The sequence below is a fragment of the Lampetra fluviatilis genome, unplaced genomic scaffold (genome assembly GCF_964198595.1).
Source record: "Lampetra fluviatilis unplaced genomic scaffold, kcLamFluv1.1 SCAFFOLD_747, whole genome shotgun sequence".
NCBI classification, from domain to species: domain Eukaryota; kingdom Metazoa; phylum Chordata; class Hyperoartia; order Petromyzontiformes; family Petromyzontidae; genus Lampetra; species Lampetra fluviatilis.
This window is the reverse complement of record NW_027621265.1, coordinates 553-15,000: the sequence shown is the minus strand read 5'-3', so window position 1 is coordinate 15,000 and position 14,448 is coordinate 553. Positions and strand designations below refer to the sequence as shown.

The following is a 14,448-nucleotide window of genomic DNA, read 5'->3' as shown; positions in this document are numbered from 1 at the left end:
CCTGCTGCTCACACGCGGAGAGACGCACACGCAGAGACACACGTACACACGTACAGTGGGTGGGTGGGTGGGTGAGTGGGTGGGTGGGTGAGTGGGTGGGTGGGTGGGTGAGTGGGTGGGTGGGTGGGTGGGTGAGTGGGTGGGTGGGTGGGTGAGTGGGTGGGTGGGTGAGTGGGTGGGTGGGTGGGTAGGTGAACGCCAGTTCTGCCTGCTGCTCACACGCGGAGAGACGCACACGCAGAGACACACGTACACACGTACAGTGGGTGGGTGGGTGGGTGAGTGGGTGGGTGGGTGGGTGAGTGGGTGGGTGGGTGGGTGGGTGAGTGGGTGGGTGGGTGAGTGGGTGGGTGAGTGGGTGGGTGGGTGGGTGGGTGAGTGGGGGGGTGGGTGAGTGGGTGAGTGGGTGGGTGAGTGGGTGGGTGGGTGAGTGGGTGGGTGGGTGAGTGGGTGGGTGGGTGAGTGGGTGGGTGGGTGAGTGGGTGGGTGAGTGGGTGGGTGAGTGGGTGGGTGAGTGGGGTGGGTGAGTGGGTGGGTGAGTGGGTGAGTGGGTGGGTGGGTGAGTGGGTGGGTGAGTGGGTGGGTGAGTGGGTGGGTGAGTGGGTGGGTGAGTGGGTGAGTGGGTGGGTGGGTGAGTGGGTGGGTGAGTGGGTGGGGTGAGTGGGTGGGTGAGTGGGTGGGTGAGTGGGTGGGTGAGTGGGTGAGTGGGTGGGTGGGTGAGTGGGTGGGTGAGTGGGTGGGTGAGTGGGTGGGTGGGTGAGTGGGTGGGTGAGTGGGTGGGTGAGTGGGTGGGTGAGTGGGTGGGTGAGTGGGGGGGTGGGGTGGGGGGGTGGGGTGGGGGGGGTGGGGGTGGGGTGGGGGGGGTGGAGTTAGGGGGTGGGGTGGGTGGGGTGGGTGGGTGGGGGGGGTGGGGTGGGTGGGTGGGGGGGTGGGGTGGGGGGGTGGGGTGGGTGGGTGGGGTGGGGGGGTGGGGTGTGTGGGTGGGGGGGTGGGGTTGGTGGGTGGGGGGGTGGGGTTGGTGGGTGGGGGGGTGGGGTGGGTGGGGTGGGGGGGGTGGGGTGGGGGGGTGGGGTGGGTGGGTGGGGTGGGGGGGTGGGGTGGGTGGGTGGGGGGGTGGGGTTGGTGGGTGGGGGGGTGGGGTTGGTGGGTGGGGGGGTGGGTGAGTGTGTGAGTGAGTGTATTAGTGAGTGTATGAGTGAGTGAGCGAGTGAGTGAGTGACTGAGTGAGTGACTGAGTGAGTGACTGCCTGAGCGAGTGAGTGACTGAGTGAGTGATTGATTGACTGACTGACTGACTGAGTGACTGACTGAGTGAGTGAGTGTATGACTGACTGAGTGAGTGAGTGACTGAGTGAGTGACTGAGTGACCGACTGAGTGACTGAGTGAGTGACTGAGTGACTGAGTGAGTGAGTGATTGACTGAGTGAGTGAGTGAGTGACTGAGTGAGTGACTGAGTGACTGAGTGAGCGAGTGAGTGACTGAGTGACTGACGGACTGAGTGACTGAGTGACTGAGTGAGTGAGTGACTGACTGAGTGAGTGACTGAGTGACTGAGTGAGTGACTGACTGAGTGACTGACTGAGTGACTGAGCGAGTGAGTGACTGAGTGAGTGAGTGAGTGACTGAGTGAGTGACTGAGTGACTGACTGAGTGAGTGAGTGACTGACTGAGTGAGTGACTGACTGACTGTGTGAGTGACTGACTGAGTGGGTGAGTGACTGACTGAGTGGGTGACTGACTGAGTGAGTGACTGACTGAGTGAGTGACTGAGTGACTGACTGAGTGACTGACCGAGTGAGTGAGTGAGTGACTGAGTGAGTGACTGAGTGACTGACTGAGTGAGTGAGTGACTGACTGTGTGAGTGACTGACTGAGTGGGTGAGTGACTGACTGAGTGGGTGACTGACTGAGTGAGTGAGTGAGTGACTGACTGACTGAGTGACTGACTGACTGTATGAGTGTATGAGTGAGTGAGTGACTGACTGACTGACTGAGTGAGTGTATGAGTGAGTGACTGAGTGAGTGAGTGACTGACTGAGTGAGTGAGTGACTGAGTGAGTGACTGAGTGACTGACTGACTGACTGAGTGTGTGAGTGAGCGAGCGAGCGAGTGAGTGACTGACTGAATGACTGAGTGAGTGAGTATGTGAGTGAGTGAGTGACTGCCTGAGCGAGTGAGTGACTGACTGAGTGAGCGAGTGTATGAGTGAGTGACTGACTGAGTGAGTGACTGACTGAGTGACTGAGTGACTGACTGAGTGAGTGAGTGACTGAGTGACTGAGTGAGTGAGTGGGTGAGTGAGTGACTGAGTGACTGAGTGACTGAGTGAGTGAGTGGGTGAGTGAGTGACTGAGTGACTGAGTGACTGAGTGAGTGAGTGAATGAGTGGGTGAGTGAGTGACTGAGTGACTGAGTGAGTGAGTGACTGATTGACTGACTGACTGAGTGAGTGACTGAGTGAGTGAGTGAGTGACTGAGTGACTGACTGAGTGACTGACTGAGTGAGTGTATAAGTGACTGAGTGAGTGAGTGAGCGAGTGGGTGAGTGACTGAGTGAGTGACTGACTGAGTGACTGACTGAGTGAGTGACTGACTGAGTGACTGAGTGACTGACTGAGTGACTGACTGAGTGAGTGTATGAGTGAGTGACTGACTGAGTGACTGAGCGAGCGAGTGAGTGAGTAACTGACTGACTGACTGACTGAGTGGGTGAGCGAGTGTATGAGTGACTGACTGACTGAGTGAGTGACTGACTGAGTGACTCAGTGAGTGAGTGACTGACTGAGTGACTGACTGACTGCGTGAGTGTATGAGTGAGTGACTGACTGAGTGAGTGAGCGAGCGAGCAAGCGAGCGAGTGAGTGACTGACTGACTGAGTGAGTGAGTGACCGACTGACTGACTGAGTGAGTGGGTGAGCGAGTGTATGAGTGACTGACTGACTGAGTGAGTGACTGACTGACTGAGTGACTGACTGACTGAGTGAATGAGTGAGTGAGTGACTGACTGACTGACTGAGTGTATGAGTGAGTGAGTGACTGACTGACTGAGTGTATGAGTGAGTGAGTGACTGACTGCGTGAGTGTATGAGTGAGTGACTGACTGAGTGAGTGAGCGAGCGAGCAAGCGAGCGAGTGAGTGACTGACTGACTGAGTGAGTGAGTGACCGACTGACTGACTGAGTGAGTGGGTGAGCGAGTGTATGAGTGACTGACTGACTGAGTGAGTGACTGACTGACTGAGTGACTGACTGACTGAGTGAATGAGTGAGTGAGTGACTGACTGACTGACTGAGTGTATGAGTGAGTGAGTGACTGACTGACTGAGTGTATGAGTGAGTGAGTGACTGACTGCGTGAGTGTATGAGTGAGTGACTGACTGAGTGAGTGAGCGAGCGAGCAAGCGAGCGAGTGAGTGACTGACTGACTGAGTGAGTGAGTGACCGACTGACTGACTGAGTGAGTGGGTGAGCGAGTGTATGAGTGACTGACTGACTGAGTGAGTGACTGACTGACTGAGTGACTGACTGACTGAGTGAATGAGTGAGTGAGTGACTGACTGACTGACTGAGTGTATGAGTGAGTGAGTGACTGACTGACTGAGTGTATGAGTGAGTGAGTGACTGACTGACTGAGTGACTGAGTGACTGACTGACTGTATGAGTGTATGAGTGAGCGAGCGAGTGACTGAGTGACTGACTGAGTGACTGACTGAGTGACTGACTGAGTGACTGACTGACTGAGTGACTGAGTGAGTGGGTGAGTGGTGATGGTTCTCACCTCGTAAAAGAATTCCTCTTCGGCGTTCAGAAACATCAACTCTCCCTTCTCTTCACCGCCACCACCGCCGCCACCACCACCACCACCGCCACCACCGCCACCACCACCACCACCACCGCCACCACCACCACGGGTAGCCCCTCCCCCCTCCTCTATGCAGGTCTTGCAAACGAGCAGGTAGTAGCTGAAGCCTCCTGCTGCCTGTGTTGTTGTTGTGGTTGTTGTGGTGGTGGTTGTGCTGGTTGTGGTGCCACCACCACCGCCGGCAAGACACTTGGCACGGTCCAGAGACACCAACTCCTTGCTGAAGAGAGAGAGGGGGGGTGGGTGGGTGGGTGAGTGGGTGAGTGGGTGGGTGAGTGGGTGGGTGAGTGAGTGAGTGGGTGAGTGAGTGGGTGGGTGAGTAAGTGGGTGGGTGGGTGAGTGGGTGGGTGGGTGGGTGAGTGGGTGAGTGGGTGGGTGGGTGGGTGGGTGAGTGAGTGGGTGAGTGAGTGGGTGAGTGAGTGGGTGAGTGAGTGGGTGAGTGAGCGAGTGAGTGAGTGAGTGGGTGGGTGGGTGAGTGGGTGAGTGGGTGGGTGGGTGAGTGGGTGAGTGAGTGAGTGAGTGGGTGAGTGGGTGGGTGAGTGGGTGAGTGGGTGAGTGAGTGAGTGGGTGGGTGGGTGAGTGGGTGAGTGAGTGAGTGGGTGAGTGGGTGGGTGGGTGAGTGAGTGTGAGTGAGTGAGTGAGTGAGTGAGCGAGTGGGTGGGTGAGTGGGTGAGTGGGCGAGTGAGTGAGTGGGTGGGTGGGTGAGTGGGTGAGTGAGTGAGTGAGTGGGTGAGTGGGTGGGTGAGTGGGTGAGTGGGTGGGTGGGTGAGTGGGTGGGTGGGTGGGTGAGTGAGTGAGTGAGTGAGTGGGTGAGTGAGTGGGTGGGTGAGTGAGTGAGTGAGTGGGTGGGTGGGTGGGTGGGTGAGTGAGTGGGTGAGTGAGTGGGTGGGTGGGTGAGTGAGTGGGTGAGTGAGTGAGTGAGTGGGTGAGTGGGTGAGTGGGTGAGTGAGTGAGTGGGTGGGTGGGTGGGTGAGTGAGTGGGTGAGTGAGTGGGTGGGTGGGTGAGTGAGTGAGTGGGTGGGTGAGTGAGTGGGTGAGTGAGTGAGTGAGTGGGTGGGTGGGTGAGTGGGTGGGTGGGTGGGTGGGTGGGTGAGTGAGTGAGTGAGTGGGTGAGTGGGTGTGAGTGAGTGAGTGAGTGAGTGGGTGGGTGGGTGGGTGGGTGAGTGAGTGGGTGAGTGAGTGGGTGGGTGGGTGAGTGAGTGGGTGAGTGAGTGAGTGAGTGGGTGAGTGGGTGAGTGGGTGAGTGAGTGAGTGAGTGGGTGGGTGAGTGGGTGAGTGAGTGAGTGATTGATTGAGTGGGTGAATGAGTGGGTGAGTGTGTGGGTGAGTGATTGAGTGGGTGAGTGAGTGGGTGACTGAGCGAGCGAGCGACTGACTGAGCGACTGACTGACTGACTGAGCGACTGACTGAGCGACTGACTGAGCTACTCACTTAAGCTGAGCGTGTAGCGGCAGGGCCACGTGGGGTGGAACGTTCAGGAACCGCTCACTCAGCAGGAGGCCCACGGGCCGTGAGTGAGTGAGCGAGTGAGTGGGTGAGTGGGTGAGTGGGTGAGTGAGTGAGTGGGTGGGTGGGTGAGTGAGTGAGTGGGTGGGTGGGTGAGTGAGTGGGTGAGTGAGTGAGTGGGTGAGTGGGTGGGTGAGTGATTGATTGAGTGGGTGAGTGAGTGGGTGATTGATTGAGTGGGTGAGTGAATGGGTGAGTGAGTGATTGATTGAGTGAGTGGGTGAGTGAGTGATTGATTGAGTGGGTGAGTGAGCGAGCGAGCGAGCGAGCGAGTGAGTGAGTGACTGGCTGAGTGACTGACTGAGTGAGTGACTGACTGAGCGACTGACTGACTGACTGAGCGACTGACTAAGCGACTGACTGAGCTACTCACTTAAGCTGAGCGTGTAGCGGCAGGGCCACGTGGGGCGGAACGTTCAGGAACCGCTCACTCAGCAGGAGGCCCAGGGGCCGTGAGTGAGTGAGCGAGTGAGTGGGTGAGTGGGTGAGTGAGTGAGTGAGTGGGTGGGTGGGTGAGTGAGTGAGTGGGTGAGTGGGTGAGTGGGTGAGTGAGTGAGTGGGTGAGTGGGTGAGTGGGTGAGTGAGTGAGTGGGTGAGTGAGTGAGTGGGTGGGTGGGTGAGTGAGTGGGTGGGTGAGTGGGTGGGTGAGTGAGTGAGTGAGTGGGTGGGTGGGTGAGTGGGTGAGTGGGTGAGTGGGTGAGTGAGTGAGTGGGTGAGTGAGTGAGTGGGTGGGTGGGTGAGTGAGTGAGTGGGTGAGTGGGTGAGTGGGTGAGTGAGTGAGTGGGTGAGTGGGTGAGTGGGTGAGTGAGTGAGTGGGTGAGTGAGTGAGTGGGTGGGTGGGTGAGTGAGTGGGTGGGTGAGTGGGTGGGTGAGTGAGTGAGTGAGTGGGTGGGTGGGTGAGTGGGTGAGTGAGTGAGTGGGTGAGTGGGTGGGTGGGTGAGTGGGTGAGTGAGCGAGTGGGTGGGTGAGCGGGTGAGTGGGTGAGTGAGTGAGTGGGTGGGTGGGTGAGTGGGTGAGTGAGTGAGTGGGTGAGTGGGTGGGTGGGTGAGTGAGTGGGTGGGTGAGTGGGTGGGTGAGTGAGTGGGTGAGTGGGTGAGTGAGTGAGTGAGTGGGTGGGTGGGTGAGTGAGTGGGTGAGTGAGTGAGTGAGTGGGTGAGTGGGTGGGTGAGTGAGTGATTGATTGAGTGGGTGAGTGAGTGGGTGATTGATTGAGTGGGTGAGTGAGTGATTGATTGAGTGGGTGAGTGGGTGGGTGAGTGAGTGATTGAGTGAGTGGGTGAGTGAGTGATTGATTGAGTGGGTGAGTGGGTGGGTGAGTGAGTGAGTGAGTGGGTGAGTGGGTGAGTGAGTGATTGAGTGGGTGAGTGAGTGATTGATTGATTGAGTGGGTGAGCGAGCGAGCGATCGAGCGAGCGAGTGAGTGAGTGACTGGCTGAGTGACTGACTGAGTGAGTGACTGGCTGAGCGACTGACTGACTGAGCGACTGACTAAGCGACTGACTGAGCTACTCACTTAAGCTGAGCGTGTAGCGGCAGGGCCACGTGGGGCGGTACGTTCAGGAACCGCTCACTCAGCAGGAGGCCCACGGGCCGTGAGTGAGTGAGCGAGTGAGTGGGTGAGTGGGTGAGTGAGTGAGTGAGTGGGTGGGTGGGTGAGTGAGTGAGTGGGTGAGTGGGTGAGTGAGTGAGCAAGAGGGTGGGTGAGTGGGTGAGTGGGTGAGTGGGTGAGTGAGTGAGTGAGTGGGTGGGTGGGTGAGTGAGTGAGTGGGTGAGTGGGTGAGTGAGTGAGCAAGAGGGTGGGTGAGTGGGTGAGTGGGTGAGTGGGTGAGTGAGTGAGCGAGAGGGTGGGTGAGTGGGTGAGTGGGTGAGTGAGTGAGTGGGTGGGTGGGTGAGTGGGTGAGTGAGTGAGTGGGTGAGTGGGTGGGTGGGTGAGTGAGTGGGTGAGTGAGTGGGTGGGTGGGTGAGTGAGTGTATGAGTGAGTGTATGACTGACTGACTGACTGAGCGAGTGAGTGGGTGAGTGGGTGAGTGAGTGGGTGAGTGAGTGGGTGAGTGGGTGAGTGAGTGAGTGAGTGAGTGGGTGGGTGGGTGAGTGGGTGAGTGAGTGGGTGAGTGGGTGAGTGGGTGAGTGAGTGGGTGGGTGAGTGGGTGAGTGAGTGAGTGAGTGGGTGAGTGGGTGGGTGAGTGGGTGAGTGGGTGGGTGAGTGGGTGAGTGAGTGAGTGAGTGGGTGGGTGGGTGGGTGAGTGAGTGGGTGAGTGAGTGAGTGGGTGAGTGGGTGGGTGAGTGAGTGATTGATTGAGTGGGTGAGTGAGTGGGTGATTGATTGAGTGGGTGAGTGAGTGAGTGATTGAGTGAGTGAGTGATTGATTGAGTGGGTGAGTGGGTGGGTGAGTGAGTGATTGAGTGAGTGGGTGAGTGAGTGATTGATTGAGTGGGTGAGTGGGTGGGTGAGTGAGTGAGTGGGTGAGTGGGTGAGTGAGTGATTGAGTGGGTGAGTGAGTGATTGATTGAGTGGGTGAGTGAGCGAGCGAGCGATCGAGCGAGCGAGTGAGTGAGTGACTGGCTGAGTGACTGACTGAGTGAGTGACTGGCTGAGCGACTGACTGACTGACTGAGCGACTGACTAAGCGACTGACTGAGCTACTCACTTAAGCTGAGCGTGTAGCGGCAGGGCCACGTGGGGCGGTACGTTCAGGAACCGCTCACTCAGCAGGAGGCCCACGGGCCGTGCCCCGTCGCTCAGAGCGGCCCTCAGGGCGGCCGCGGTGGGACTGGCGGCGTGGGCCACAGCCAGAGACACCAGCAGGGAGACCAGGTGGGAGAGGCAGGGGGCGAGCTGGGGACCCAGAGTCACTCGCTTAGTCAGTCAGTCAGTCGCTCGCTCGCTCAGTCGCTCGCTCAGTCGCTCAGTCGCTCGCTCGCTCACTCAGTCGCTCGCTCACTCACAGAGCCAGCGAGACCAGCAGGGGGCGAGCTGGGAGAGGCAGAGTCACTCGCTCAGTCAGTCAGTCAGTCACTCGCTCACTCACACACTCACTCAGTCGCTCGCTCGCTCGCTCACCCACTCGCTCACCCACCCACTCACTCATACACTCACTCGCTAACAGAGCCAGAGACACCAGCAGGGAGAGCAGTGCGGAGAGGCAGGGGGCGAGCTGGGGACCCAGAGTCACTCGCTTAGTCAGTCAGTCAGTCGCTCGCTCAGTCGCTCGCTCGCTCACTCAGTCAGTCACTCATACACTCACTCGCTCGCTCACTCATACACTCACTCGCTCAGTCAGTCACTCACTCGCTCAGTCAGTCAGTCACTCACTCATACACTCACTCGCTCGCTCACTCATACACTCACTCGCTCGCTCAGTCAGTCAGTCAGTCACTCACTCACCCACTCACTCACCCACCCACCCACCCACCCACTCACTCACTCACCCACCCACCCACCCACCCACTCACCCACCCACCCACCCACTCACCCACTCACTCACTCACTCACCCACCCACCCACCCACTCACTCACCCACCCACCCACTCACCCACCCACTCACCCACCCACCCACTCACCCACCCACCCACCCACTCACTCACCCACCCACCCACTCACCCACCCACCCACCCACTCACCCACCCACCCACTCACTCACTCACCCACCCACCCACCCACCCACTCACCCACTCACTCACCCACCCACCCACCCACCCACTCACTCACTCACCCACCCACCCACCCACCCACCCACCCACTCACCCACTCACCCACTCACCCACCCACTCACCCACTCACCCACCCACCCACTCACCCACCCACCCACCCACCCACTCACCCACCCACCCACTCACCCACCCACCCACTCACCCACTCACCCACCCACTCACCCACCCACTCACCCACCCACCCACTCACCCACCCACTCACCCACCCATTCACCCACTCACTCACCCACCCACTCACCCACCCACCCACCCACTCACTCACCCACTCACTCACCCACCCACTCACCCACCCACCCACCCACTCACTCACTCACCCACCCACCCACTCACCCACCCACCCACTCACCCACCCACCCACCCACTCACCCACCCACCCACCCACTCACTCACCCACCCACCCACCCACTCACCCACCCACCCACTCACCCACCCACCCACCCACTCACCCACCCACCCACTCACTCACTCACTCACCCACCCACCCACCCACCCACCCACTCACTCACCCACCCACTCACCCACTCACCCACTCACCCACCCACTCACCCACTCACCCACCCACTCACCCACCCACTCACCCACTCACCCACCCACCCACCCACTCACCCACTCACTCACCCACTCACCCACCCACCCACTCACTCACCCACCCACCCACTCACCCACCCACTCACTCACTCACCCACCCACCCACCCACCCACTCACCCACCCACCCACCCACCCACTCACCCACTCACCCACCCACTCACTCACCCACTCACCCACCCACCCACTCACTCACCCACTCACCCACCCACCCACCCACTCACCCACCCACCCACCCACTCACTCACCCACCCACCCACTCACCCACTCACTCACCCACCCACCCACTCACTCACTCACCCACCCACCCACTCACTCACCCACTCACTCACCCACCCACCCACTCACTCACCCACTCACACACCCACCCACCCACTCACCCACCCACCCACTCACCCACCCACTCACTCACCCACTCACCCACCCACCCACCCACCCACCCACCCACTCACTCACCCACCCACCCACCCACCCACTCACCCACCCACCCACTCACCCACCCACCCACCCACTCACCCACCCACCCACCCACTCACCCACCCACCCACTCACCCACTCACTCACCCACTCACCCACCCACTCACCCACCTGTTTGTCTGACAGATTGATGAGGGTTATGAATCCGAAGACCTCATCTTGATCGTCACCATCGTCGCTGTCGTCAGAAACCGCAGCTTGCTACTGACGCACACACACACAGGTACAGGCAAAGGTCCCCCAGGTAGCCTCTAGCAGGGCTGTAGGGGCAAGTGCTGAGACACAGACAAAGCTCCCCCAGGTAGCCTCTAGCAGGGCTGTAGGGGCAAGTGCTGAGACACAGACAAAGCTCCCCCAGGCAGCCTCTAGCAGGGCTGTAGGGGCAAGTGCTGAGACAGAGACAAAGCTCCCCCAGGTAGCCTCTAGCAGGGCTGTAGGGGCAAGTGCTGAGACACAGACAAAGCTCCCCAGGTAGTCTCCGGCAGGGCCGTAGGTGCTGTCAGTGGCGAGCGAACCGTCCCGCCCCTAGGTCCGTTCTGACGGAACTCTCCCCCTCCCCAACTGTCACCTTGAGCACGCTGCCCAAGTCCGGGTTGTTGACGATGAGGTTAGCGAGCTCCGTCACATCCACAGCCGTCTTGCGGAACAGCTGAGACACACACAGAGACACACACACACACACACAGACACACAGACACACACAGACACACACAGACACACACACAGAGACACACACACACACAGACACAGACACACACAGACACACACACAGACACACACATACAGACACACACAGAGACACACACAGACACACACTCAGACACACAGAGACACACAGAGACACACACACACACACACAGACACACAGACACACACAGACACACACACAGAGACACACACACACACAGACACAGACACACACACAGACACACACACAGACACACACAGACACACACACAGACAGAGACACACACAGACACACACACACACAGACACACACACACACACAGACACACACACACACAGACACACACACAGACACAGACACACTGACTGACGGAGTGAGTGACTGAGAGAGTGAGTGACTGAGTGAGTGACTGAGAGAGTGAGTGAGTGACTCAGTGAGTGACTGAGTGAGTGACCGAGTGACTGACTGACTGAGTGGCCGAGTGACTGAGAGAGTGACTGAGAGAGTGACTGAGTGAGTGACTGAGTGACTGAGTTACAGAGTGAGTGACTGAGAGAGTGACTGAGTGAGTGACTGAGTGAGTGACTGAGTGAGTGACTGAGTGACTGAGAGAGTGACTGAGTGAGTGACTGAGTGAGTGACTGAGTGAGAGACTGAGTGAGTGACTGAGAGAGTGACTGAGTGAGTGACTGAGTGAGTGACTGACTGAGTGACTGAGTGAGTGACCGAGTGACTGAGTGAGTGCCTGAGTGAGTGACTGAGTGAGTGACTGAGTGAGTGACTGAGTGAGTGACTGATTGACTGAGTGAGTGACTGAGAGAGTGACTGAGAGAGTGACTGAGTGAGTGACTGAGTGGGTGACTGAGAGACTGAGTGAGTGACCGAGTGAGTGACTGAATGAGTGAGTAAGTGACTGAGTGAGTGACCGAGTGACTGACTGACTGAGTGGCCGAGTGACTGAGAGAGTGACTGAGTGAGTGACTGAGTTACAGAGTGAGTGACTGAGAGAGTGACTGAGTGAGTGACTGAGTGACTGTGTGACTGAGTGAGTGACTGAGTGACTGTGTGACTGAGTGAGTGACTGAGTTACAGAGTGAGTGACTGAGTGAGTCACCGAGTGACTGACTGAGTGAGCGAGTCATCATCACCACCATCACCACCATCACCATCACCACCACCACCATCACCACCACCATCACCACCATCACCATCACCACCATCACCACCATCACCACCATCACCACCATCACCATCACCACCATCACCACCACCACCACCACCATCACCACCATCACAATCACCACCATCACCATCACCACCATCACCACCACCACCACCACCATCACCACCACCATCACCACCATCACCACCACCACCACCACCATCACCACCATCACCATCACCACCACCATCACCATCACCACCATCACCACCACCACCACCATCATCACCACCATCACCACCACCACCATCACCACCACCACCATCACCATCACCACCACCACCACCATCACCATCACCACCATCACCACCACCACCACCACCATCACCACCATCACCACCATCACCACCATCACCACCATCACCACCATCACCATCACCACCACCATCACCATCACCACCACCATCACCACCATCACCACCATCACCATCACCACCATCACCACCACCACCACCACCACCATCACCTCCATCACCACCACCACCATCACCATCACCACCATCACCACCACCACCACCATCACCACCACCACCATCACCACCACCATCACCACCATCACCACCATCACCATCACCACCACCACCATCACCACCACCATCACCACCATCACCACCATCACCACCACCATCACCATGTGTGAGGTTACCTGCAGTAAGAGCTTGCGCACTCCGTAGAAGTCGGAGTGTGTGAAGGAGTGAGCCTCAAACTCCACCATCACCTCCTGGAGAGGGGGGGGGGGGGTCACGGAGAGGGGTCACGGGGAAGGGTCAGGGAGAGGTCACAGAAATAGGTCAGGGGTCACTCAGTCAGTCAGTCACTCAGTCAGTTACTCAGTCAGTCAGTTACTCAGTTACTCAGTCAGTCACTAAGTCAGTCACTCAGTCAGTCACTCACTCAGTTACTCAGTCAGTCAGTCAGTCACTCAGCCACTCACTCAGTCAGTCACTCAGTCAGTCACTCACTCACTCAGTCAGTCACTCGCTCAGTCACTCATTCAGTCAGTCAGTCACTCAGTCAGTCACTCAGTCACTCACTCACTCAGTCACTCAGTCAGTCACTCAGTCAGTCACTCAGTCACTCAGCCACTCACTCAGTCAGTCACTCAGTCACTCACTCACTCAGTCACTCACTCACTCAGTCAGTTACTCAGTCACTCACTCACTCAGTCACTCACTCAGCCACTCAGTCAGTCAGTCACTCAGTCAGTCACTCACTCGGTCACTCAGTCGCTCCCCACACACAACCACTGCACCACCGCTCCCCACACACAACAACCACCACCACAACAACCACCACCACTGCACCACCGCTCCCCACACACACAACAACAACCACCACAACAACCACCACCACTGCACCACCGCTCCCCACACACAACCACCACCACCACAACCACCACCACTGCACCACCGCTCCCCACACACAACCACCACCACCACAACTCCCCACACACAACCACCACCACAACAACCACCACCACTGCACCACCGCTCCCCACACACACAACAACCACCACAACCACCACCACCACTGCACCACCGCTCCCCACACACACAACAACCACCACAACCACCACCACTGCACCACCGCTCCTCACACACAACCACAACCACCACAGCTCCCCACACACAACAACCACTGCACCACCGCTCCCCACACAAAACAACCACCACCACAACCACCACCACTGCACCACCGCTCCCCACACACAACCACCACCACCACCACCACAACCACCACCACAACCACAGCACCACCACAACCACCACAACCACCACCACCACAGCTCCTCTCACAACACAACCACAACAACCACCACCACCACCATAGCTCCTCTCACAACACAACCACCACAACCACCATCACCTCGTTGATGTCGTCGCTTCCACTGTCGCTGCAGTCATCGCCATCACCCTCCTCTCGCTCATCATCTCGCTCCTCATCATCATCGTCGTCGTCTTCATCATCGTCGTCATCGTGATCCTCGTCAACACTTCTGTGAATTCTCTTGGGCGCTGACGCCATTGAGATGATGATGATGATGTGGTGGTGGTGGTGGTTGTGGTGTAGGTTGTTGTTGTTGTGACAGAGAAAGTTGTGGTGGTTGTGGAGAAAGATGAAGAGTTTGGTGACGGTGGTGTAGGCAGACACGTGGCGGAAGTGACAAGAGACACGTGCCGGAAGTGGACCCACTTCCGCTTCCGGTTGGCGTGACGTCACGGCAATGGTGTGGGAAGAGTGGGGGGGGAGATGAAAGCGGGCGGCCATCTTGCTACGGGAAAGATTCAGGGGAAACTCTCATAGAGAGACTCACAGAGACCCACTACCAAGATGGCCGACTCAAAGCCTCTGAGTTTCACCCTTACCAAGATGGCCGACACAAATTCACCGC

General features: G+C 58.2%; 1 protein-coding gene across 1 annotated transcript in view; it reads right to left on the bottom strand.

Annotated features, from left to right (window-relative positions):
- Window positions 1-14,218, bottom strand: part of BCCIP (BRCA2 and CDKN1A interacting protein) — a 15,210-nt gene extending 992 nt beyond the window's left edge. The window contains exons 1-6 of the mRNA XM_078885360.1: window positions 13,923-14,218; window positions 12,703-12,777; window positions 10,715-10,795; window positions 10,258-10,347; window positions 8,021-8,208; window positions 3,781-4,084 (exon numbers count right to left, since the gene is read on the bottom strand). Coding sequence (XP_078741486.1) covers window positions 3,781-4,084; window positions 8,021-8,208; window positions 10,258-10,347; window positions 10,715-10,795; window positions 12,703-12,777; window positions 13,923-14,081 — 897 coding nt within the window. The 5' untranslated portion in view covers window positions 14,082-14,218. The remainder of the gene's footprint in view (window positions 1-3,780; window positions 4,085-8,020; window positions 8,209-10,257; window positions 10,348-10,714; window positions 10,796-12,702; window positions 12,778-13,922) is intronic.
- Window positions 14,219-14,448: the final 230 nt, after the last annotated feature.